At 38.0% G+C, this 26,570-nt stretch overlaps 1 protein-coding gene and 1 long non-coding RNA gene across 6 annotated transcripts in view; one reads left to right on the forward strand and one right to left on the reverse strand.

Annotated features, from left to right (window-relative positions):
- The window catches only part of LOC116537746, a 99,465-nt gene that overhangs the window by 27,936 nt on the left and 44,959 nt on the right, over positions 1–26,570 (forward strand). The gene's annotated exons all lie outside the window — the stretch shown is intronic.
- The window catches only part of UBE3A (ubiquitin protein ligase E3A), a 96,760-nt gene continuing 94,708 nt past the window's right edge, over positions 24,519–26,570 (reverse strand). For 4 of the 5 annotated variants that reach the window (XM_032260049.1, XM_032260048.1, XM_032260045.1 and 1 more), the window contains one exon: positions 24,521–26,454. In XM_032260049.1, coding sequence (XP_032115940.1) covers positions 26,334–26,454 — 121 coding nt within the window. In that variant the 3' untranslated portion in view covers positions 24,521–26,333. Of the gene's footprint in view, positions 26,455–26,570 lie in introns of all 5 variants that reach the window. The other variant, XM_032260046.1, reaches the window with a different exon arrangement.

Here is a 26,570-nt window from a genome sequence, read left to right on the forward strand (position 1 = left end):
GAGCGAAACTCCGTCTCAAAAAAAAAAAATAAATAAAATAATAAAAAAAAAAATAAAATGTTATTACCATGCTCAAGGTCACCAAGGTTTTCTCTAGGAATTTTACAGTTTTGCATTTTACATTTGGTGTATGACCCATTTTAAGTTAATTTTTGTGAGGTTGTAAGGTCTGTGCCTAGATTCATTTTTTTTGCATGTTACTTCAATATTCGTAAGAAATACTGGTCTGTAATCTTATATCTTAGTCTTGTTTTAGTTTTTGAGCAATGCTGGCCTCATAGAATAAATTTCAAAGTGTTCTCTCCTCTTCAATTATTTGGAAAAGTTTTAGAAAGACTACTGTTAACAGTTTTCTAAATCTTTGGTGGAATTTACCAGTGAACCAAGTGGTCCTAGGCTTTCCTCCAGTAGGTTGTTTTGATTATGGTTTCAATCTTATTACAAGTTATACATCTATACAGATTTTTATAATTCAGTCTTGATAGGTTGTGTGTATTTAGGAAACTGAGCACTTCATCTAAGTTATCCAGTTAGTTGTCATACAACTGTTTGTAGTTCTCTGAATAATCATTATTTCCACAAAATTGGTAATATCCCAGTTTTCATTTTTTATTTCATTGATCTTCTTTTTTGTTAATCTAGCTAAATGTTTGCCAGTTTTGTTGATCTTTTGGAAGAACCAACTTTTGATTTATTCATTTTCTCTATTTGTTTTCTGTTCTTTATATTATTTATTTCCACACTAATGTTTATTATTTTCTTTCTTCTGCTGGCCTTTAATTTGTTCTTTTTTTAAAAAAAATTTAAAACCATAAAGTACTTTGAAAGCATACACGATATTTCCACCCCTAAATTTAGGTTGAGAACTTTTTACAACAAAAGCATTTAGAGCTATAAATTTTCCTTCGGGTATTCCTTTCACCACCTGCCACAAATTTTGATATGTTGAGTTTTTGACTTGGGGTATTTTCTAATTTCTCTTCTAATTTCTTCCTTGACCCATTTATTGGTTGTTTAAAGTGTGCTTAATTTTTACATATTTGTGAATTTCCCAGTTTTACTTCTGTTACTGATTTCTAGTTTTATTCCACTGTGATCACAGAAGATATTTTTTGTAATTGTAGTCTATTAACATTATTTAAGTCTTGTGTTGTGGCCTCACAGAGGATCTATGTTGGAGAATGTTCCAAGTGCAATTGAGAATAATATTCTGCTGTTATTAGGTGAAGTATTCTCTATATGTCTGTTAAGTCCAATTCTTCTATAGTGTTGAAGTTTTCTGTTCCTTACTGATTTTCTGTCTTACTATTCTATTCATTATTAAAAGTGGAATAGTAAAGTCTCTATTATTGTGGAACTCTGTTATTCCTTCCAAGTCTATCAGTATCTGTTTCATATATTTTGGAGTTGTTTGCTGCAATCCTTTCTCCACGTACACCTCTTACTCTGTGAGATTATAGAAGAGATGACAAAAAGGATGTTTTCTGAGCCCTTTAATTGTTGAGACTGATCCTTGAGAAAAAACTGAAAGTACTAGGAATATACAACAGCCTGGAAGTATAACTAAGTGTAAATTAAATAGATAAAAGTTATAAGCATAGTATAGAACTCAATATTTATGAGAATCAATGTGAAAATTATATAAATTTATGTAAAATAAAACGACCAAATATGATATCCTTAGGATTTTTCTTTCATGTGATTTCTAATTGATATATATGATACTAAACCATTGGTCTGAGCTGTAAAAGAAACTGGAAATTTTTCTTTTTTGTAGGATTTCTAAGAACTTTTTGCTCAGACTTAAATGCCAATGTATTCCTCACTTATTATTTACTGCTTTTTGGATTTACATATTATTTGATTCTTTTTTTTTTCTTTTTTTTTTTTTTTTTTTTTTTGAGACGGAGTTTCACTCTTGTTACCAGGCTGGAGTGCAATGGCGCGATCTCGGCTCGCCGCAACCTCCGCCTCCTGGGTTCAGGCAATTCTCCTGCCTCAGCCTCCTGAGTAGCTGGGATTACAGGCATGCGCCACCATGCCCAGCTGATTTTTTTGTAGTTTTAGTAGAGACGGGGTTTCACCATGTTGACCAGGATGGTCTCGATCTCTTGACCTCGTGATCCACCCGCCTCGGCCTCCCAAAGTGCTGGGATTACAGGCGTGAGCCACCGCGCCCAGCCATATTATTTGATTCTTATCTCTTATCCTTACAATGTAATTTGAACTGATGCGAATTTAAGTTCAATTGCATACAAAAACTTTATTCCTATGCAGCTCCACCCCATCTAATTTATGTTATTGATGTCACAAATTATGTCTTTGTATGTTGTTTACATGTTAACATGGATTTATAAATTTTTATGTATTTGTCTTTAAAATTTGGTAGAAAATAGTGAACACACCAAAATTAAAATACTGATTTTTATGTTTGTGCATCTACTTACCTTTATCAGTGATCTTTACATCTTTATATGGGTTTGAGTTACTGTCTTGTGTCCTTTAATTCCAACCTAAAGGATTCCCTTTAGCATTTTTTGTAGGGTAGGTCTAGTGGTAATGAACTCTCTAAGCTTTAAAATAGGGATGTCTTAATTTCTAACTCCTGTTTGAAGTCAAGTTTCTGGATATATAATTATCAGTTGATTGATTTTTGTTCATTTTCCTTTGAGCTCTTTAAATATATTATCCCACTTTCTTCGGGCTTCCAAGGTTTCTATTAACAAAATTCAGCTTATAATCTTATGAAACATCTAAGGTACATGAGTGGCTTCTCTCCTGCTATTTTCAAGATTCTAAGACTTTGGTTTTTGATAGTTTAAATATAATATGTCTTATTGTGGGTCTCTTGGGATTTATCCTAGAGTTTCTTGGTCTTCTTAGATTTGTATATCCATGTCTTTCAAGATGTTTGGGTAGTTTTCAGCCATTATTTCTTCAAACAATCTCTCTTCGTTGGGGACTTCCATTTTGCCTATATTGGTTCTTCTAATGGTGTTGCACCAGTTTCTTAGACTCTGTTCACTTTTTTCCAGTCTTTTATTTCTGCTCTGCAGACTCAATAGCTTCAAGTGTCCTATATTCAAGTTTGCTGATTCTTTCTTCTTTCAGCTAAAATCTGCTGTTGAATTCCTCTCATAAAATTTTTTATTCCATTTTTGTATTTTTCAAGTTTTCTTTTTTTTTTTTTTTTTTTTTGAGACGGAGTTTCGCTCTTGTTACCCAGGCTGGAGTGCAATGGCGCGATCTCGGCTCACCGCAACCTCCGCCTCCTGGGTTCAGGCAATTCTCCTGCCTCAGCCTCCTGAGTAGCTGGGATTACAGGCATGCGCCACCATGCCCAGCTGAATTTTTGTATTTTTAGTAGAGACGGGGTTTCACCATGTTGACCAGGATGGTCTCGATCTCTTGACCTCATGATCCACCCGCCTCGGCCTCCCAAAGTGCTGGGATTACAGGCTTGAGCCACCGCGCCCGGCCCCAAGTTTTCTATTAGGTTCTTCTTTATAATTTCTTTTTGTTGATATTCTCATTTTATCAGACATAATTTGTCTGATTCCCATAGTTTGTTTTCCTTTAGCTCTTTGAACATATTTAAGATATTTTTAAAGTCTTTAAGTTCAATTTCTGTGGTTTTTTAGAGATATTTTCTGCCAGTTTATGTTCTTCTTTTCTGTGGGCCATGTTTTCCTGTATCTTTGTATACTTTCTGATTTTTGGTTGAAAACTGAGCATTTGAAAATAGAGCCAACTGTCCCAGTTTCTGACACAATAGTCTTTCACTGATTAACTGGGTATATCTAAGCTTAGGGAGCAGCTGAGTCAAAAGTTTAAGTTCTTCTCAGGTCTTTCTGAGTATGCATGTTTCCTGTGCCGTTTCTTAATTTCGCTATGTAAACAGCTACTTCTATTTTTTTTTTTTTTTTTGAGACGGAGCCTCGTTCTAACACCCAGGCTGGAGTGCAGTCATCTTAGCTCACTGTAACTTCCACCTCCCAGGTTCAAGCATTTCTCCTGCCTCAGCCTCCTAAGTAGCTGGGATTACAGGTACATGCCACCACGTCTGGCTAATTTTTATTTTTAGTAGAGACGAGGTTTTGCTGTGTTGGTGAGGCTGGTCTCGAACTCCTGACCTCAGGTGACCCACCTGCCTCGGCTTCCCAAAATGCTGGGATTACAGGCTTGAGCCACAGCACCCAGCCTAAACAGCTACTTTTGAATGCTTTAATTTTCTGAATAGTCTCAAACCAGTTTTTCCTTGGGGTCTTAGGTAGTCCATTATATGTCTCCACCCATAGTCTCTTGCCCCAGGCATCTGTGGGTCTGTGGTACCACTGCAGCTTTCACCACCTGTAGCTGTCACTTTTCCCCATCTGAGAACCAGATTAGGTGAGAGAGATCATTCCTTCAGGCAGCCCCATGACAGGTTAGAACATTTCAAATAAGGTATGTTCTGCTTCCTCTGGTTAAAGGGAGAGAATTGGGAACCAGTTTCCCACCTTCTACAAATCAAGATCTCATGATGCCATGGGAGGAGTGACAGGACAAGTGCAAGTGAAAATGCCATAATATTTTCTACCATTTGAATGCGGCTTTTTCTTCACTGGGCATTTGCTTGGTTGCTGTAGGCCTTTCGCTGTTTTCCAGAGCTTCCACAAGGTTACTTTAACCAGCTATTTTGTTCTTTCCTGATCCTTCCGTGGCAAAATAAGGGTTGGAACTTCCACCATTTTGCTGATTCATAACTCTGTATTCACTTTTAAAAATACTGATACTTGAATTTGTTTTATGGCCCAGAATGTGCGCTTGGTAAATATTTCATGTATACTCAGAAATAATGTGTTTTCTGATGTTGTTATGTGTGCTACTCTGTAAATGTTACTTAAGGTGGTTAGTAATGCTGCTCAAGTCTTCTGTAGTCTTGCTGACTTTCTGTACATTTATTCCATCACTGACTACAACAGATATATCAATAAAATCTCTTCCATCAGGTTTTTCTTCAGATATTTTGAGAATCTGTTGTCAGGTGCATAAACAAGATTATTATGTCCTATTGTTAAATTAATATCTTTATAATTATGAAGTAAACTTTTTTACCCTTGCTAATACCCTTTTCTCTGATGCATGCTTTGCTGGTATTAACATAGTCATTCCTGCTTTCTTTGATTCATGTTTGCAGGGTATATCTGTTTCCATTCTTTTGCTTTTAACCTATTTTCTTTATGTTTAAAGTTCATTTCTTGTAAGTATATTTGATTTCTTAAAATCCAATCTGACATTCTCTGCCTTTTAAATGCCATTTTATATGATTTACATAAATATTATTATAGCAAAATTGAAGTCTATCATCTTGTGATTTGTTTTCTATTTATCTCATTTTTTCTCTCTTTTTCTACTTTCCTAGAAAACTAATACAGGCATGTGCTACCTACCATACCTGGCCTTATAATTCTTTTTTAATTCAGTGGTTGCTTTAGGATTTGTAGTACACATCTTTGTAACAGTCTAGTTCCAAATGATGATACACCTCTTTATGTATAGTACAAGACCTTTATAATAGTGCATTTCCATTTTCCTCTCTGACATTTAGACTATTGTACACACATGCACTCAATTCATCCCTTTGAGTAGATGCATATTTCCACCTGGTATCTTTTGCTTCTGTCTGAAATCTATGTATGATTTTTTTATGACTATTTTGAGCATTTGTTCATTTGTCTATTTTTCTTATGTACTTTGAGTTAATTGATCTTAACTCTGTGAATTTATAGTTTTAAAAACAAATTTAAAATTATTTGACTACCATTTCCTCAAATATATTTTTCAGCTGCCCCTGCGTTCCCTCTCCTTAAGGATCTCTGATTTCCACCTATGTTAGTCTGATTGAAGTTGTTCCACATCTTGTTTGAAAATCTTTGTTTATTTGGATAATCTGTATTTGCACATCTTCAAGAACATTAATATTTTCTTTTGCAAAGTTTAATCTGTTGTTAATCCCATGCAGTGAATTCTTCATTTCAGGCATTGCTGTTTCAATCTCTAGAAGTTTCACTGAAGTCTTACTTGATTAAAAAGACAGATAAAAACAAATCTTGGTAAAGATATGGAGAAATCAGAATCTGAACACACTGATGGTGGGAATGTAAAATGGTCAAGGCAATTTGGAAAGCAGTCTGGGAGTTTCTCAAAAGGCTAAATGTAGTTACCATATAACAGCAATTATTCACCAAGGTATATACTCCAGAGAAATAAAAACATATCCACACCAAAACTTGAACACTAATGTTTATAGTAACATTCATAGGGGATTAAAATTATTTACATTATTATTATTTAAAATAGAGACGAGGTCTTACTGTGTTACACAGGCTGGTCTAGAACTCCTAGGATTAAGCGTTTCTCCTGCCTTGGCCCTGTTTTCTCCACCAGAAAAGAATAAAACTTTGTACTTTTTTGACCAACAACTCCCCATTCCCTCCCTTACCACCATGCCCCACAGCCTCTAGTAGCTTACTCTTTACTTCCATGAATTCAACTTTTCCAAGATTCCACATAGAGGTGAGATCTTGCAATATTTGTCTTTCTGTGCCTGGCTTATTTCACTTAGCATAATGTCCTGCAGATTCATATGTGTTGTCTCTAATGCCAGGATTTCCCCTCCTTTAAAGGCTGACTAGTACTCTATTGTGTATATGTATCACATTTTCTTTGTCCACGTACTTGTTGATGGACACTTAACGTTATTTCCATATCTTGGCTACTGAGTAATGGTTCAATAAACATGGGAATAAAGATATCCCTTCAACATGTCGATTTCTGTTCTTTTGGATAATACTCAGAATTGAGATTACTGGATCATATGGTTGTTCTATTTTTTTGAGAAACCTCCATACTGTTTCTCATAATGGCTGTACTAATTTACATTCCCACTAATAATGCATGAGTTCACTTTCTTTCCATCCTTTCCAACACTCATTGTCTTTCACCTTTTTCATAAAAGCCATATATAGTAGGTGTGAAATGACATCTCACGGTGGTTTTTATTTGCCTTTTGCTAATAGTGTGAGCATTTTTTTTAATGTACCTATTATCCATTTGAATTTTTTTTTTTTTTTCTGAGATGAAGTCTTGCTCTGTTGCCCACACTGGAGTGCAGTGGCATGATCTTGGCTCACTGCATCCTCTGCCTCCCAGATTCAAGCAATTCTCCTGCCTCAGCCTCCCAGGTAGCTGGGATTCCAGGCAGACGCCACCACCCTGGCTAGTTTTTGTATTCTTACTAGAGAAGGGGTTTCACCATGTTGGCCAGGCTGGTCTTGAACCCTTGACCTCATGATCTGCCTGCCTCAGCCTCCCAAAGTGCTGGGGTTATAGATGTGAGCCAACGTGCCTGGCCTGAATGTCATTTGAGAAAGGTCTATTCATTCCTTTGCCCATTTTAAAATCAGGTAGTTTTCTTGCTCTCGAGTGTTTGAGTTCCTTATGTATTTTGGATATTTACCCATTACCAGATGTATCATTTATAAATGTTTTTCCCATTCTTTGAATTCTCTCTTCACTGTGTTGTTTTCATTGCTGTTCAGGTTTTTTATTTTGATGCCACCCCATTTGTCTATTTTTGCCATGCTTCTGCAGTCATATCTAGAAAAACCATTCCTAAGACCAATGTTGTGGAGCTTTCCCACTATGTTTTCTTCAGTAGGTTTAGAGTTTTAGGTCTTATATGTTAAGTTTTAAATCTATTTTGAGTTTTTTATATGGTGTAAATAAAGATCTCATTTAATTCTCCTGCATGTGGATATCTAGTTTTCCAACACCATTTATTGAAGAGCCTGTCCTTTCCTCCTTGTGGGTTCTTGGCACTTCTGTCAAAAATCAGTTGACTCAAAATGATGTGTAGCTTTATTTTTGGATTTTCTATTCAGTTCCATTGGTTGATGTCTGTTTTTATGCCAGTACCATGCTGTTAAATTATAATTACTTGATATTTTTAAATCAGAGTGTGTGATGTATTTAGCTTTGTTCTTTTTACTCAAAGTTGTTTTAGCTATATATGGTCTTTTTATGGGTCCATATGAATTTAAAAATTGTTTTTTACATTTTTGGAAAACAATGACATTGGCATTTCAGGAGATTGCATTAAATCTGTAGATTGCCTTGGGTAGTATAAACATCTTCTCAATATTAATTCTTCTAATACTAATACATAAACATGGGATATCTCCATTTATTTGTTTTCTTTCATTTCTTTTATGAGTGTTTTATAGTTTTCAGTATGCAGATCTTTTACCTCCTTAAATTTATACCTCAGCATTTAAATATTTTTGTTGCTATTGTGAGATTTTCATAATTTCCTTTTCAGATAGTTCATTACTAGTAAATAGAAACACTGCTGATTTTTGTAAGATGATTTTGTATCATGTAACTTTAATGAATTTGTGTATCAGTTCTACCAGCTTTTAGTTTGGTTTCGGTGGAGACACTACAGTTTTCTGTATATGGTTATGTCATCAGTAACGAGAGATGATTTAGCTTCTTCCTTTCCTATTAGGATGCCTTTTATTTCTTTCTGCTGTCCAACTGCTATGGTCAGGACTTCTAGTACTATGTCAGTGATGCGAGTCATACATGGCCTCCATACCTAATCTGTTGAGAGGTTTTTTTTTTTTTTTTTTTTTTAATTATAAAACCAGGTTGAATTGTGTCACGTTTTTTCTGCATCCATTGAAATGATCATATGATTCACATCTTTCATTTTGTTATGTGGTATATCACATTTATTGATTTGCATATGTTGAACCATCCTTGCATCCTAAGGATGAATCCGATGTGATCATGGTGAATCATTCTTTGTGTTTGTGAATCCAGTTTGTTAATATTTTGTTGAGGATTTTTGCATCTGTTTATCAAGGATATTACTTTGTAATTTTCTGTCCCTGAAGTATCTTTGTTTAGCTTTAGTATCAGTGTAACACCACCCTTGTAAAATGAGTTTAGAAGTACTCCCTCTGCTTCATTGTTTTTGAAAAGCTTAAGAATTTATATTAGTTCTTTAAATGTCTGGTAGAATTCAGTAGTGAATTTGCCTAATCCTGGGCTTTCCTTTGGTGGGAGACTTTTTATTACTGGCTCAATCTTTTTACTCATTATTGGCTTATTCAGATTTAGTTTCTTCATGATTCACTCTGTAGGCTGTATATGTCCTTTTCTTTAGATCATCCAATTTGATGGTGCATAACTGTTCATAGTAGTTTCTTATCTTTTGTATTTTGGTGGATTACATTTCTTACATAATATAGAATATAATATATAAACATAATCCTTTGGTTTTATATATTTTATACAATATAATATTCATATAATTTTATATGTTATATAACATTTATAATTTATATTGTTTTATATAATATATAAATATGTAATATACAATTTCTTATAGAATATATAATCCTTTGTATTTAAAGGATATTTCTTATAATCCTTTGTATAATCATTTGTATTTTGTTGTAAATGTCTCCTCTTTCATTTCTGATCTTTTTGAGTACCCTCTTTTTTTTTCCTAGTGTAGATAAGAATTTGTTGATTTTGTTTATCTTTCCAATAAAAACCAACTTGTACTTTTGTTCATTTTTTTCTAGTCTTTATTTCACCTGTGATCTTTGTTATTTACTTCCCTGTGCTAACTTTTGCGCTTAGTCTGTTCTTTTTCTAGTTCCTTTAGGTGGAAAGTCAGATGGTTTGTGATACTTCTTTGTTGATGTAGGTGTGTATTGTTATAAATTTCCATTAGGACTGCTTTTGCTGCATCACATAAGTTTTCTTTCCATTTTCATTTTTCTCAAGTTAATTTTTAATTTACTTTTTGATTTTTTTCTGTGAACTATTAGTTGTTTGGGAGCATGTTGTTTAATTTCTACATATTGCTGTATTTTCCACCAGAATTGATTCTTGTTTTTGATTTCTAGTTTCATGCCATTGTAATCAGAAAAGAGACTTGATATGATTTCTGTCCTCTTAAACTTGTTAAGATTAGTTTTGTGGATTAACATATATCCTAGAGAATGTTACATGTGCATTTGAGAACAAAATGTATGTATTTTGCTGCTTCAGGATGGAATGTTTTGTATATGCCTGTTAGGTCCATTTGGTCTAAAGTGTAATAATTGAAGTCCATTGTTTCCTTATTGATTTTCTGTCTAGGTGATCAATCTGACCATTGTGGAAAGTAGGGTATTGAGGTCCCCTATGATAGTATTGCAGTCTCTCTCCCTCTTCAGATCATTTAACAATTGCTTTATATATTTAGGTGTGTCAATATCGGGTGCATATATTTTTTTACAGTTGTTATGTCTTCTTGGTGACTTTAATCCCTTTATCATTATATAACAGACTTCTTTGCTTCTTTTTATAGTATTGACTTAAAGTCTATTTTGTCTGATAGAAGTATTGCTACCCCTGCTCTCAATTTCCATTTATGTAGAATTTTTTTTTCATAATTTCACTTTCAGTCTATGTGTATGTTTAGTAGAAAAGTGAGTCTTTTGCTGGGCACAGTGGTTCATGCCTGTAATCCCAGCACTTTGGGAGGCCAAGGCGGGTGGATAACTTGAGGTCGGGAGTTTGAGACCACCCTAACCAACAAACAGAAACCCCATCTCTACTAAAAATACAAAATGAGTTGGGTGTGGTCGTGTGTGCCTGTAATCCCAGCTACTCGGGAGGCCGAAGCAGTAGAATTGCTTAAACCCAGGAGGCGGAGGGCGCAGTAGCTGAGATCTCACCATTACACTCCAGCCTGGGCAACAAGAGTGAAACTCTGTCTCAAAAAAAAAGAAAGAAAAGAAAAGTAAATCTCTTACAGGCAGTGTGTGGTTATGACTTTTTTTTTTTAATCTATTCTGTTACTTTGTCTTTTTATTGGCAAATCTAATCCATTCACATTCAAGGTAACTATTGGTAAGAAGTTGCTAGTGCCATTTTATACTTTGTTTGCTGGTTGTTTCGTAGATCCCTTGTTTCTTTTTTCCCTATTGCTATCTTCCTTTGTAGTTTGGTGGTTTTGTGTGGTGGTGTGCTTTGAATCCTTTCTGTTACAGTATATGCAACTAGTACAGTTTTTGCCATAAGGCTAACTTAAAACATTTTATCCTTATAACAGGCTACTTTAAGCTGATAAGAACTTGCCTTTAGTTACATACAAAAACTACACTTTCACAATCCCCCACCTTTTATGATTTTGGTGTCAAAGTTTACGTTTGTTTCTTTAAATTTATATCTCTTGACAATTTATTTTAGCTACAGTTGTTTTTAATAGTTTTATCTTTTAACCTCCTAATAGGAATAGCATTGCTTTACATGCCACCTTTATAGTATTAGAGAACTCTGATTATGAATTACTTATACCATTTAGTTTATTACTTTTATGTTTTTCATTAACTAGCAGTCTTTTATTTAAACCTAAAGAACTCCCTTTAATTAATTTCTGTAGAGCAGGCCTAGTGGTGACAAACTCCCTTAGGCATTGTTTATTTGGAAAAGTGTTTATTTCTCCCTTTGCCAAGTATTCCTTTTTTTTTTTTTTTTTTTTTTTTTTTTTTTTGAGTCGGAGTTTCGCTCTTGTTGCCCAGGCTGGAGTGCAATGGCACAATCTCGGCTCACCGCAACCTCCGCCTCCTGGGTTCAGGCAATTCTCCTGCCTCAGCCTCCTGAGTAGCTGGGATTACAGGCACGCGCCACCATGCCCAGCTAATTTTTTGTATTTTTAGTAGAGACGGGGTTTCACCATGTTGACCAGGATGGTCTCGATCTCTTGACCTCGTGATCCACCCGCCTCGGCCTCCCAAAGTGCTGGGATTACAGGCGTGAGCCACCGCGCCCGGCTGCCAAGTATTCTTTATTAACAGTTTTGTTTCCTTCAGCACTTTGCATATACCATCCCACTCTCTACTGGCCTGTAGGATTCTTGCTGATAAAACCACTGAATCTGTATTGGGACTGTCTTGAATGTGACATGTTTCTTATCTTTGCTGCTTTCAGTATTCTTTGTCTTTGATTTTTGATGATTGTAATATGTCTTGGTGAACTCTTTGGATTGAATTTGATTAGTGACCTCAGCTTCCTGTTCCTGAATTTTGTCATCTTTTCCCAGGTTTGGGAATTTTTCGGCTATTACTTCCTTACTTTCTAGGCCGCCTTCTTTCTTTTCTCCTTAAGGACCTACTATTATGCAAAAGTTAGCTAGTTTGATGGTGTCCTATAATTCTTACAGCCATTCTTCTTTTTTGTTTTTGTTTCTCACTGTATAATTTCAAATGTCCTACCTTTGAGCTTATTGATTATTCTGCTTGATCAAGTCTGCTGTTGGAGCTTTCTACTCAGATTTTCAGTTCAGTTACTGTATCCTTTATCTTTAGAATTTCTGTTGTTTTTGGTTATATTTCTTTGTTAAACTTCTCATTCTGTTCATGCATTGGTTTCCAAATTTATTTTTTCTATCCATATTTGTCATTTCACAGGTCTCCATTTCTTCTGAGTCTGTTACTGGAGCTTCGATATCCAATGTACACCAGAAACATTGCTAATTCCATAGTAAATGTTAGAAATGGGGTTTTATTGGTAAAATCAGTGGCTTGCTAATTAGTATGTTAGAAGCTGGCTTGCATTGATGAAGTTGAGGGTATTCAACTTATGTATCCTGGCCAAAATACTTTTAGAGAACCTCTTCACATTGCAAGAATAGGGTATAAGAACCTGAGAAGGCCTTTAACATGGCCCTCAGAAAGGACATGCAGGGCTTGACCCCTAAACATATAAACACGTACAGAAACGAGGTCAGAACATCTGTTGTGACCAATGCCAGCAGTAACACAGCAGAGCCCATTGCTGGTCACTGTTACGGTTACCTTGTGTAATAAAACTTTCATGTAAGTTGAGAGGTTATAAGCCCCAAAAGCTAAGGTCTTACAGTACCTCTTACATGAACATTCCTGTGTGTGCTTTCCAATAAATGCTTTTAAAATAATGCCCGTGGCACAACTTGATTTGACACTGGTTCTCTTTATAAGCTGCTATCAAGGTTGTGGGGAATAGCTAACTCTTCCCGACTTTCCCTGCCAAATAGGAACTCGTGGTTACCTATCAAAGGTATTTAAGAGCTATATCTGACCCAAAGGCCAGTTTGATCAAAACATCTTGAAAGGAGCTCAGTTTAAGGAAATCAGTGGTGTCACAGTGCCCCACTAGGGTGTGTACAAGTTTTCATAATTTGACTATAGAATGTGCTTTGTTTCACAGGTGAGTCTTGGCGTGTGATACTTTTAGAGCAAAAGTCAAAGATGATTTAAAAATACATTTCAAAGAATGGTAAAGAATAAATGCTTCCTCAGGAAGTCTTCTGGAGTTCTGCCCACTTATCTTAGGTGGCTCTTTACTGTGTCCATCTCATAGCCTCTCTTCACACTTGATGTATTGCAGAGTAAAGCTCACTGTTTTCAGGGGTGGTAGAAAGTGTGGTCCTTCCCCAGACTCCTTTTTCCCTCCCCCTTCTCATTTTTGGGAAGATGTGTTTGATAATAAATGACAGACTGACAAATGACTAAGACATTGAGCTGAGCTACATAGGCAGAAGTCAGTTTGATGTGAAGGGTTTAAAAGATCTATGCATGGCAGTTCAGAGACTCAAGTCTCATGTCCCAGGTCTGAGTCGTAGTTGTAGCTCTCTGTATAACTTTGGCATGTCCCAAAGTGACTTTTCACAACTTGATAGGTGTTACTTGAGTTTTGGATACAGGTGACTGTTAGCCCATCCCCTCTCTGTGCTTCCGATCTGTCATCACTTGGGCCATATGATCTCTAGACACCTTTCTTACTTTCCACAATTTCAGAGTGGCAGAGCAGACTGGAGCTCCTGCTGCCTCTCAGCTTCAGTGAATTATCACTTGTTGGAGGGAAGCTTCAAGTATTTTGTATCTTTCAAGAGCAAGCACAGTGTCTGTCAGCAAGAATATGTAGCAGATGCTAGAGAACAGCAGTGATCAGGGTTGAATGCTGGATTTGAATATGGAGTTTATAATGGGAAGAAAGCCTGAAGAACCTAGAGCCCCATGAAGCTGCTCTCTGTGAGATCTGACACCATTTCCCTGATGAGCCTCGGATGGGTCTAATGGGGTAGCACTGATTCCACATACATTATGTGAGTGCAACACACTGAAAGCGAAGAGAATAAAATGATGGCTAACATCATGGGCCAAACTTTAAACAGGAGAAAAACACACAATTCCATTATGTATAAGAACCCACACAGAGATCAGGAGAATAGCCTCATTGGGGATTGAATGACCTGTGTGGGGAATTTAGGGTAGAGTTGAGATTGAAAAAATAGGCTCAAGTCAGATGGCCAAGGGCCTTAAGACCTTGTATACAAGATATGGAGTCATGAAAGACCAGGCCTTACTTGTGCATCCATTCCCTTGGACCTACAAAGAGCTGCCTAGCCTAGGACTGTTGTAGAGAAAAGCTACCATGTTCCAATGACACAGGGACTCCTCCATGTAAATATGTGTGCCCAGATGGCTTTGTAATAAATCTTACTTTATTAAGTTTTCTTGCACATTGGCATGGAGCATCAGTCCAGAAGATAATAGTTGTTGTTAAATGGTGAGATAATAGTTGTTAAATGGTGAGCCATTTAAAGAAAGAAACCTGAAGAGATAACAGTCTTGAGTCGAAAAGTGGCTGGAGTTGGACGACAGACAACATTTCTGGTAGAACAAATGCAGCAGCTTATGTGAAGGTTACCATGTCTGAGGCTGGTTAGAAAAGGTCTAACATCCAACCAGAGTCACAGTTCTTGAGCTTGGTACCCAGAGACAGACGGCTCACAGCTAATGTGTCCTCAGCGAGAGTGTCCTCATTTATATCCTCAGTCTCCTCTTCTGCTTCCTTTTTTTGTTTTAAACTTTTGGGAAATCTCATCATTGAATCCAGTTCTAATATATCACAATTACAGAGGCGGCCCAACTTCTACAAATTGACTAATTCCATCCCTGAGAGGTTCATGCAATAAAGCAAGATAAAGATCATTTTCAACCATCCTACAGAAAAATTCCTGTATTAAATTTTAACTCTAAATGCTCTTTCTAAAAACTTCCCCATCACTGCCTGCCAGGGAGATCAGAAGAAACCAAATTTACGAAATCTCCAACACCTGTACCTGACTGAAAAGCAAATATACAGACCTTTCAGTCCTGCCCCTCCTATTCAGCTCCTATCATAGCCATGGTGGACGTCCCCTTGGGAATCAGATAGCTCTCAGATGGAAGCTGGGCCTGCAGTGAGCAGGCCAGTAAACATGTCTCCCAGGACCCATACTCTTGGGAGAAGCACTTAGCCATCAAGACAGGATGTCCTGTCAACACACAGAGTTCCTAAAAACAGACATGGGGGCCCAGAGTAGAACCCTGTGGTCACAGTGCCCACAGTTCACTAAGCACCCTCACAGGTCTGCTGATAGAACACTGACTGTCACGTCCCCCAATGGGCAGAGAATGGAATCTGCATTCCCAGGCCAAACTGGGCATCTCAGGGAAGAACCACAAGCAGAGCAACTGTCAGAGGTGGTCCGTCAGCGTTGGCAACCAGGGAAGCAAATGCTATTCCATATTTGAAGAGAGCATAAAGCTCAGGGAAATACAGAAGTCCTACTCAACCCTGTTCTTCATCTGGAAACAAGAGAGCTTGTGAAAAACTCAGTTTTCTGGGGTCCATGGAGAAATACGAATCGAGTGCTCGACCAACAGAGCAGAAAGCCTTTTATAAACAATGCCAACCAAAGCTCCAAGGGTCGGAGGTGGGGCATGCCCACTGTTCTGATGATTTGCTAGCTTGCTAGGCAACAAGGACTGGTCAGACATCTCACCTCCAAGGACATACTTTACAATACCCCCCTGGTACAAGAGAGTGAGGCAGCAGTGAAGGTGCTAGTCAGGAACAGGAGAGGGAGGTTAAGAACAAGACGCTCTTCAGATTTAGCCTGGAAAAAGACAGTCTCTACCCAGCTCTCAGGAGTGGCCTGCCAAAGAAGGTGGAGGCCCAGGCAGCTCCCAGGATGCCCCTAGAGACAGAATCCAAGGAAGAGGATGTGAGAGCAACGGTGAATATAAGGAGGTCCCCCTCCAGTAGGCAGAGCAAGTCAGCTCAGGTTTTATCTTTAGAGTCTCTGAACAGTCCAGAGAAGCTTTCTGTGGACAGCATTCTACCACCCTGGGAGGGGGAAGGTGCCCTGAGAGACTTCTACAGTGAGGCACACAGGCACTGTGCAGTGATCTCTAAGATCCAGCCACTGGCAGGAAATCGAAAGGCAAGCTCCTTAAATACACAGTCTATGGAGACAGAAGCATGGAGCACCCCAAAAAGAAAAGGCCAAGATCCAGGAACACCCTCCACAACCTGGAGTATACACAAATGAACCCAGCACTGCTGCCTCAGATCCACACCATCCTAAAGCAGGGGTTTCTCATGAATGAAAAGGGCTAAGTATTTGGGGGAGAGAATCAGAAGTCTCCCACTGCACACACATTTTCTCTTCAAAGGTCCCTTTCCACCCACTTGTCATTCAGCAACTACTGAATACTTAGCAATGAAACACCTTACCCCTGACCTCAAGGCTGCTCCTGAGCTCTGGTCGAAAATGCTTTCCTCGTCTATAAAACATGGCAATCAAGGCAGGATCTAACAGTGAGAGAGTGAACTCAGGGCACAGTACCACTGCAAGTCTTCAAATGGAAACCTGCAGACAAGCAGCGAAAACAGGCAGCAAAAGCAGGGCAGGTGAGGCTGGGACCAGGGCATCTGGAACTTTCCACACCAGGGTGGATCTCTGTGCTAAACAACAGTTTTCAAGGAAAAATATCTAAGAGTAACATGACTCTGGGAAACTTTTTGGCAGTATTGCTTACTGTATACTAGAGAGTAAAATAATTTAGGGAACATTCACTAATTTGCTTCTTCAGTGGCTTGGATAGGGAACGGGGACAGGAACCTGACTCTAATATCTGAATTTTTATCAATTAAAACAATTCAACAAATGAAGCTAGTCAATAAGAGAACTAGGAGGGTCTGCCCTCCCTCCCCGAGTCAAGCCCTCTGGTGTGGGGGGACCTCCTGACATTTAATCAAGCAAAGACAATGCCCGCTGAAGGAAGCTGACCTTAAAGTGACATGCTACTGTGAAATGAGCATGAATGTTACATATGTGAAATGGCCAGTGATCTTGAGCAAAGTGCTTCACAGCTTGGGATCTAAGTTTTCTTATCTGTAAACCGAGGGCTGAGCAAGATGATCTGTCAGGCCATGTTTACCTCGAATCCACCAAAATCCAGTTGCTTTAGCTTGTTGTCACAAAGCAGGTATTGAATGGCTATCCTGTAGTCCCTCCAGTCAACACTGAGGCTTTTTCCCTGAGGCAATGTAAGATCACAGAACAGTTAACATATTTTTTATCAGTTAGGTGGTCAGGAGATAAATAGATATGGGAAGGGGCAGTTTTTCATTGAATGAATAATAGCATGGCTCTCTTTGAATAGTATTTCTGTTTATTTCCTAAATATGTAAGTTCCCTGAAGACGGCAAGAATAACCCAAGAAAGTGAAATTCATGTCACAAAGCACATGGCCAAATACCTGTAGGTCTGCAGTGCCATGTGTGAGATCAGATGACAGAAGGGAGGCCTACCTTCAGGCAGAGGCTTCTCCTGTTCTCTGGAGTGGCCATGTGCTGTTCTATGTGACTACTTCCACTTCGGTTATGTAGAAGCTATTTAAAGCACACAGATGATTGTGATGAGAAAAAAGCCACCCTTAAATGAATAATGGAAATTATAAATGTGATTTGAGGGTGGGGTTGGAGGTGGGAGTAGAGATGGGTAGAAAGGAGTGCAATGGAAACAAAGGAGCCTTCATAAAATTAAAGTCACTTAGGATAACATGATTGATTTACTCACCACCTTCTTAGGAATATACAGCAAACAAGTAGGTTTCTCCTTTTACTGCTTTTCTGAAATGAGCTACACTCAAGAAAGCAACATGGGGTTCTGTTGTCCCTGCACGACGGCAGGAAAGCGTGAGAAGCAGCTGGATGCTAGAACAGCTCCATCCAGGATCATTTTTCACACGCTGGAACCGTTCTTATACTACCTTTTACTGGTAATTTCTGTAGAAATCAGGACGTCTGGTTGACAAATCAGGCCCTTGGACTTGGCAGTCACAGTGGCGTTCACACACTGATTCAGCAAGTATGTATGTGTGGGGCAGTATGGAAAATAGGTACGTTCCTACTCTGATGGGGCTTACAATGCTTTGGGGAACACAATTGAAATTTGAAAAGTATCTTAGTCCCATTAACGCATGTTGAAGGTAATGGCGTCATTTTGTTGGATTTGGGGCCTGGATGCAAGCATATTGGGGTAACTTCTGAAATGTAGTTAGGTAATGTGTTTCCTTCCATGTGGGGCCAAGTGTATGTTTACCTCCTAGTTGTGATGAGCTGGGATCCTCCTGCTCAATCTCAGCTTGAAGCACTTGGAGGTTATCGGCCTGCTGTGCCTGATTATCTTGGGGCAAGATACCTCATTTGCCTCAAGAAACAGTTTTGATACCACTACTGTGCCCTTTTTGGAACAGAGAGGTAGGCAAGACCCCAGGGTAAGGCAGGGTGATGAGATCTTTAGAGGCATAACTGATATAACTGATGATTTTGGAGTTTCCAAAGTTTCAAAACATTTTCACTTGGCTGATTTATCTTTATGGTGACAACAGTAAGTTGTCCTCCTTAAAAGTTACAGTCAGACTTGACATTGGGGAAAGGGAGGCTCAGCAGCGTTATGCAGACAGTAGGGACAAGGATGGAAAGTTTGAGACACCCCAGTAACTGGGTGGTTCCACAAAGCACATGTACAGTCCGCTCTGTGCACCTGGAGGCACAGCCACCATTACGACAAAATCTTTGCCCTCATTGATCTTGGTGTCCGTCTACTGAAGCAGACAAAAGCGAGTCTTTTTCTTTTACCTCTGTTGTGGGTTCCTTGTATAACTCTCAAATGCTAGCATTTCCGTGGATTCCATGCTAGTCCTTCTCTCCTCCCTGCCTTTGCCAGGATGGTAATTTTCCTGGCCACAGGTTCTGCTATGGACTATATGCTGGAGTCATACGTTTTTATCTTGTGTAGGCTTTTCTCTAGACTCATATTTTTAATTGCCTCGGGACAGCTCTCCCTGGATATCTCTCAGACACTTCAACTTAGAACATCATTCAATTGTGGTATTAAAAATTCTCCTTTCAAAACCACTCCTCTTCTCTGTAGACCCAACAGAAACACTGTCCATCCAGTTCCCAAAATCTGAAATGGGAAGCTGTCTTTGACTCTTCTCTCTCCCATCCATGAGCACAGAATCAATCATCCAGTCCTTATCATGTCTTCGACCATGGCCTCCCATCTATCATCAGGGTATCTGCCTTTTTAGAATTACGGCAATAACTTAACTGCAGACCACATGTACACTTGTGCTCTTTCAATTTGTAATAACTATAAAATGTAAAACTGGTTATGTCTTTGGACTTCTGCAAATAAAGTCCAGAGTCCTTGGTATGGTCTAGAAGGCCCTACATTATCTGACCTGCCTTCTTTCCCAATCTCATCTTGACCCCTCAGAGCCAGACACTCAGGCATATTAAACACCTTCCCGTCTGCCTCATAGACGCCTATCCTTCGGTTTTTAGCTCGACCATCACCTGTCTGCAGTATTTCTGAATTCTCTGCCCACATTGTACTTTCATATGTATCTTTCACCTTTAGTGGTTTGTACTTATGCCTGGTCTAACTAGATTGTCTCCCTATAATAGATTCCTTGATTCAACAAAGGAGCTCTGAATCAGCCTGAAACCTATGGCACCTTGCAAAATGGCAAACATTCAGTATGTATTTGCCCAGTAAATGTTAATGAAAGGAAAAAATTTCACACTTCAATCAGAATAGGATTAGAGCTAAGTTAATGTTTCCTATAGAAATCTTCCTTATCATAAATATCATCCTAAATGTCCTGAGTCCTCCCATAGGTCTAATTTACCAAATCATGAAGACTCTCTTTCTGACTGTATGTGTGTAGTGGGAAAGGCAGAACATAGTGTTGTCTTTTTTTTTTTTTTTTTTTTCTTGGCAAGTCTCTCTATCGTTTTTCTGGGGATGAAATCTCAGGCTGTGTAGCTTTTCTGGTCCCTTTTTGGCAATCAACAAGTCATCAGTTTTTCTAGCTATTAAAAAGTCCACACCTTTGAAATATCAAGATGCCAAACTCTCTCCTAACTGAAAATATAATTCTGCCTCTTACTGATGCCTTTGGGTGGGAAGCTTAAAGATAGCAGTGTGGGGCTATTGGTTTTCCTTTTCCTCCCTCCACCTCCTTTCTCATTCCAGAGCTGTTGGTGCCCTTTCTGGAGGCGAGAGAATTAGAAATAAAGATCCTGCCTTATCCAGTCAGTTAATTATGACTTTGAGCCAGGGTGGGGAGTGACTTTCTCTCCTGGAATACACCCTGCTGAGAACCACAGCTGAGATTCTCTAAGCTGGCAGTTTCCAACCTCTCCCTCCCTCAACAGCTTCAACATTATATGGCACTCAGCTGCAGGGTGCCCACTTGTGCAGAGTAGTTTTCAAGATGGCTCATATCCCATCTCTTTCAATGACCAGTGTGGCCTATGGAAAACATACATCTTGACTCCATTATTGGTGGGAGTACTCTGTAGTTAGCTGCCACAGGCCACTTCATGTACCTTTTACCCCAAGACCCTTTTCAGAGAGTCAGGTACCATCCCCGTGTCCCCCAACATCTAAAGACCACAGGTGAAGGTCTCCAAGTAGTTCACTTAAAAAATACCTCAGTAGATTTAAGATCAGGGAAAGCTACCAATTGATGAGACCAGTATGACCCTGATCCCAAAACCAGACACAGATATAATAGGAAAACTACAGACCAATATTCCTTATAAATATAGATGCAAACACTCTAAACAAAATATTAGCAAACGAACTCCAGCAGCATAGAACAAGGTTTATGTAGCATGGACAACTAGATTATCCCAGGAATGCAAGGTTAATTCAATAAACAAAAGTCCATTAATGTAATACAACATATTAAGCGAATAAAGGACAAAACATGACAATCTTGATACAGAAGCAACATTTAATAAAATCCATGACCTTTCCTTTTTTGATAAACACTCAGTAAACTAGGTTTAATAAAAGAATTTCCTCAACTTGAAGCAAACCCACAGCTAACATCATACTTAATGGTGAAAAACTGAATGCTTTCCCCCGAAAATCAGGAACGAGAAAAAGATGTTTGCTCTTGTCACTTCTGTCCAATATTGTACTAGAGGTGCTAGTCAGCACACTAAGACAAGAAAATGAAATAATAAGAATCCAGACTGGAAAGGAAGTAAAAGTACTTCTGTTCACAGGTGAACGATCTTATATGCAAAAAATACTAAGTGACCAAAAAAAAAAAATTTAGAAAAGCTACAATATACAAGATCAATATACAAAAATCAATTTTATTTCTAACACCAATGACGAACTAAAAAAAATAAAAATTAGAAAATAATTATAGTGGCATCAATAACACTTAAGAGGCCAAGACTTGTACAATGAAATCTATAAAACATCACTGAAACTAAAAACCTAAGCAAATGCAAAGACATCCCACAGTCATGGAATAGAAAACTCAATACTGCTAAAATAGCAGTTATTTCTCAAATTTATCTACCAATTCAACTAAATCCCCATCAAGATCCTGGCTGTTTTGCAGGAATTGACACGATGATCCTAAAATTCATACGAAATGCAAGGGACCCAAAATAAAATGATTTTGGGAAAAAAATTTGGAGGATTCACATTCCAAATCAAAACTTACTGCAAAGCTACAGTAATCAAGACAGTGTGGTATTGGTATATAGGACAACGGAGTAAGACTGCAAATCTAGAAACAGTCTTCTATTTATGGTCAACTGTTCTTTGACAAGGGTACCAAAACCTTTTATGGAGAAATAATAATCTTTTCAACTGGTGGTTGGGCAGCTGGATATACAGACACCAATGCACTTATGCAAAAATGGATGAAATAGGAAGTTTCACTAAACTTCTGCTGCATGCCGGGTCATTTTCAATCATTTAGGTGGCCACACTTAAAAAGCAACAGAAGATGGAAGCAGTAACATGTGAAAGGCAAAATGATTTAAAAGAATGAGTCTCTATCATGAATTTACTTATACTCCAGGCAAAGGTTATTAAAAGAAAAAAAAAAAACCTTAGAAAATTCCTTAAGAATCCCAGTGACTCCTCACTGTTCAACTAAGAAATGTACCTCACCATGCCATGCTACCATGGAAGCATTGGAGGCACTCTGGGGGTCGATGAAGTCTTCATGGGTGAGGTACTTTAACAAGCTGGTCATGGGAGTATTTGAAAAACATAAAATAAGCATGACAAGTGAAGATGCTGGGTAGGAATGCAGGGAGAAAAATGTGTCATACAAGGCAAAGCTGGAAAGGTCAGTGAGGGGGCAATCTGGAGGCACAGAATGCGGAGGATATTAAAATTAGCAAGATGGTGTTCTGGCACAATGAAAAGGATTGGGAGAGGGAGATCAGAGTCAGGGAGTTAAATTACGCAGCTGCTAAGAAAGTCCACGTAAGTCAGAGGATCAGGGACCTGTTAAGAGCATTATAATAAAGGAGGAATGACGTCAGAAGTTTAAGGGGAAATAATTGACGACCTGTGACAACTGAGGAATGAGAGATTTTGGTGACTGGGGTGAAGGTGACACTTCTTAAAAAAAAAAAAAAAAAAGAGTAGTCGATAGAGAAGCAAGATGAAGAGTTTTTAGGCGTACTGACTTTGAGGTAACAAATCCTGGAGATGGAGGTCTGAGCAAAAGATAAGGAACAGGGGAAGAATCTTTGGGAGTGACTGAGGTTGATCGGAGACAATAGGCAAGAACAGGTAAGAACTTTAAGCAGGAAAGGAAAAAAAAAAAAACAAAAACTTTAAGCGGAATTGGAGGAGTAGCCATCCAAAATCTGGTAAGCTGTGAAAGAAAAATAGCAGCCAGAGAAGCAGCAGCTGAAGGTAGGGTGTTGTCAAGGTTATGGTTAAGTGTTATTGATATTGGCAATGAGGTGGTTATAAAGATCCTGAAGACTGTACTTTCACTCAAACCGCACTGGATTAGCAGCCTTTCACAGTGAGATCTACCCCACACCTGCATCCATCTTGCAGTGGCTGTTAACAAATGCCCACTCACTTACCCGGGAGGGGACAAAAGACCTGGGACTCTGCACTTGTGAAACCCTCTGCCCTTCCCAGGCAATTCTTTCCACACTAACACTGTGAGGTAGAAGGATGTATGACAAGTGAGGGAGCAAATGGAAGCTGTGTTTTTGGTTTTTTAGTGGCCCAGGAAGGGTGGCAAGGGTACAGATGGCCCTTAGATAGGCACTGGTGGAAGGTCAGGAAAAAAAAAAAAAAAAAAATTGCGGTAAGCAGGTAAAAGGGTTGGGATGAAGACCACACAGGGACTAGTCTTGGGAAGACATTTTTTCCTCTGACAATTCGTATGGAATTATTGAGAAAAATTCCTCAAAGGGGCCTGAAATCTCAGAATGGCATGTTTTTAATGCAACAGGGAGTGATGCTGCCCCATTACAACCATCTGTTCTAACAGAATGTCTGTACCGAGGAGGGATGAATAACATCAGCAAATTGTTTGAAGCCTCATTTTCAAGTTTCCTTTTGATACGTATCTCCCTATACAGGCAAGCATCCCCAAAAGTAGTCTGAGGAAAGCAGGGTTATCTTAACCAGCTCATTTGCTGGAGCTGCCAGGGTCCAAAAAAGTTTGGCGGCAGGCTGTTTCCGTAAGTTTTATGTTTGAAATGTTCTATCATAATACAAGGTAGAAAAAAGTTTACATACCAATTACTTAGATTTATGGTTCCTTTTTTCCCCTGCAGCGCTTCCTGGAGATTGAGGTCTAAGTCAAAGAAAACCAAAATATGTAATAGAGTACCTGGGCAAAAAAGTAACTTTTATAACCTAACATTTGGGGGAGATGGAGTATCCACTACAGCCAAAATTTCTGTTCTCCTCCTCCTCCTGAAAATATTGTTCAGGGACATTCCATTAAATAATAATGAAAAGGCAGTGAAAGTAAGTGAAGTGATAACAGGCCCTGCATAATTAAGCAAGCTAAATTACCAGCTAGTCTGTGCAACCAATGGTTTTTTTTTTTTTCCTCTAAAATTTTAAGGGTAGGTTCACTTTGACTCTTGGTTAACAAAGTTTATTTGATGTGAATTCTGCATCTGATAACCTATTTCAATTACCACTTTAAAATTTGTCATAGGGATATAATACTACAATTGCAGATCTTCAATACCGTAATAATAAAACTGGAAAACTGAAGAGCACGCATTTCTTCACGAATTTATTATATAAAACGCCCTCAGAGTATTTAATTTCTCCTCACTTTCATTACACATTAAGAAGCACAGTGGATGAGAAGCCTTTAAGATGACTACAGTTGCACGAAGGTCCCTTTCATCAAGGTAGCACACGTACCTTAACAGGCTGGCCCAGAAAAACCCCATGTTACCTTATCACAATATGGAAAGCATTGTCTTTTTTTTTTCCCCACTAAATAATGGTGAAAAGTGCCACAGTTTTATTTAGCATTATGGTACATAACAGTTCTGTTTCAATTATGAAAAAAATTAAAATAATCCTGAAAGACATCCTTTTTCTCCCCCCAATGATTTGAAAGCTGCATTTTTCCTGCCAATTTCAAACAAATCATCAGGTTAATCTCCAGTAATCAGTTAAAACAATCACCAAGGCACAAGCTCAGCACATTAGCTATAGCTTGTAGCAAAAGGATATATCAATGTCTCACCTTAGTTAAAAATACATAATCCTTTTATTTTATAATGCAATAAAAGAAATTAACATCACATACACAGAAGACTAGGAAAGGGGAAACTACTTACTTCTGAAAATCCAGTAATGTAAACCTATTTGTACTTTTCCATAGTACATGAAAGTAACGTTTAACATGTTTTGAATTAAATTTAACCTGTGGGGCTATACAGTGTAATCGTAGGAGTAATAGTTTCATTCAGTTCCAGGTCAGCTTACGTATGATTAAGTAACACAAGGCACAGTAGCCATCTTTTTCATTATGTTGCAACACTGATCACGTGCCTCGATAAAATGGCTGATTTAACAAGATGATGGCAACACGAAGGGGAGACTTTGGATTGTCTATTTAAAATCTAGGTAATAAGCAATTAATAAAAACTCTATCTTAAGTGCACTTTCACATGCTTTTTGTTTATAATAAACAACAAACTTCCTAACTTTGTTGTAATAGGCTTGACTACCATTTCATTTGGCCAAATGCACTTTCCCCAGTAAACTTAAAATAACAACAAGAACAACAAGAACAAAAATCCCTGTCCTTTCATATACTAAGAAAGAGGATTGGCTACTGAAACAGTTCATTGCAAGACACATGAAAACATACTGTGGCATGAGTTGTTTTTAATTTGTTGTGCTGTTACTAAAGTTCTGAGGGCTGCAGTTAAAACATTCCAATTTCTCCCTTCCATCTTTATTGATTCTCAAGATTTTGCACAGAAAACTCTTTGGGGGCTAGAACAGCAGTAATCGCATCACACTGTTTTCAGGACTTCAAGTTTCAAAAGCAAATCATTAAAAAAAAATACAGTTCCTGATTTGAGTTAGATACAGGGACAAAAAAGTAGCACATACTTGAAGGTTACATGGTCTACAAATGGTGGCAATATTTTCCTTGGGAGAGTAGTTCTGTTGGTATATATTTTTTAAATACTCAAAAGGCTCAACCTCAAGCAGTAATAAACACAAGCAAAAGTGATTTAACCCTTAAAATAAATATTCAGAAAAACCTCTCTGTACATACAAGTGAAAGAATATGTAACACTTTCACGCAAAAAAATAATTATAATAATAATAAAGGATTTGTTCATATATGTAGCTGAAATCTGCTGTTCCAGCCCATATGTCCCCAATAAAGAAGGGAGGCACAGACATAGGTGACTCTGTGGTTCACTATCTTACAGCCTTTTTGTACTGGGACACTATCACCACCAAAATTTATCCCTCATTATATTTTTAAATTTTTTTAAAAATTTTTTCTTTTTTTTTTTCCTTCCTTTTTTTGTTTTGTTTTGTTTTGTTTTGTTTTGTTTTACAGCATGCCAAATCCTTTGGCATATGTGATGGCCTTCAACAATCTCTCTTTAAGTTTTTCTTTGCTTGAATATTCCGGAAGTAAAAGCACATTAAAGCAAGTATGAGATGTAGGTAACCTAAATAGAGAGAAGGGGAAAAGAAACAGGAAAATAGTTAAGTCACGGGAAATACACTTAGAATTAAATGCTCCTATTTTTAGATGGTATATGTAGTTGAGATGGTTTGCAATGCA

Source organism: Sapajus apella, unplaced genomic scaffold (genome assembly GCF_009761245.1).
Source record: "Sapajus apella isolate SASKATOON/1434 unplaced genomic scaffold, GSC_monkey_1.0 scaffold113, whole genome shotgun sequence".
In the NCBI taxonomy this organism is placed as follows: domain Eukaryota; kingdom Metazoa; phylum Chordata; class Mammalia; order Primates; family Cebidae; genus Sapajus; species Sapajus apella.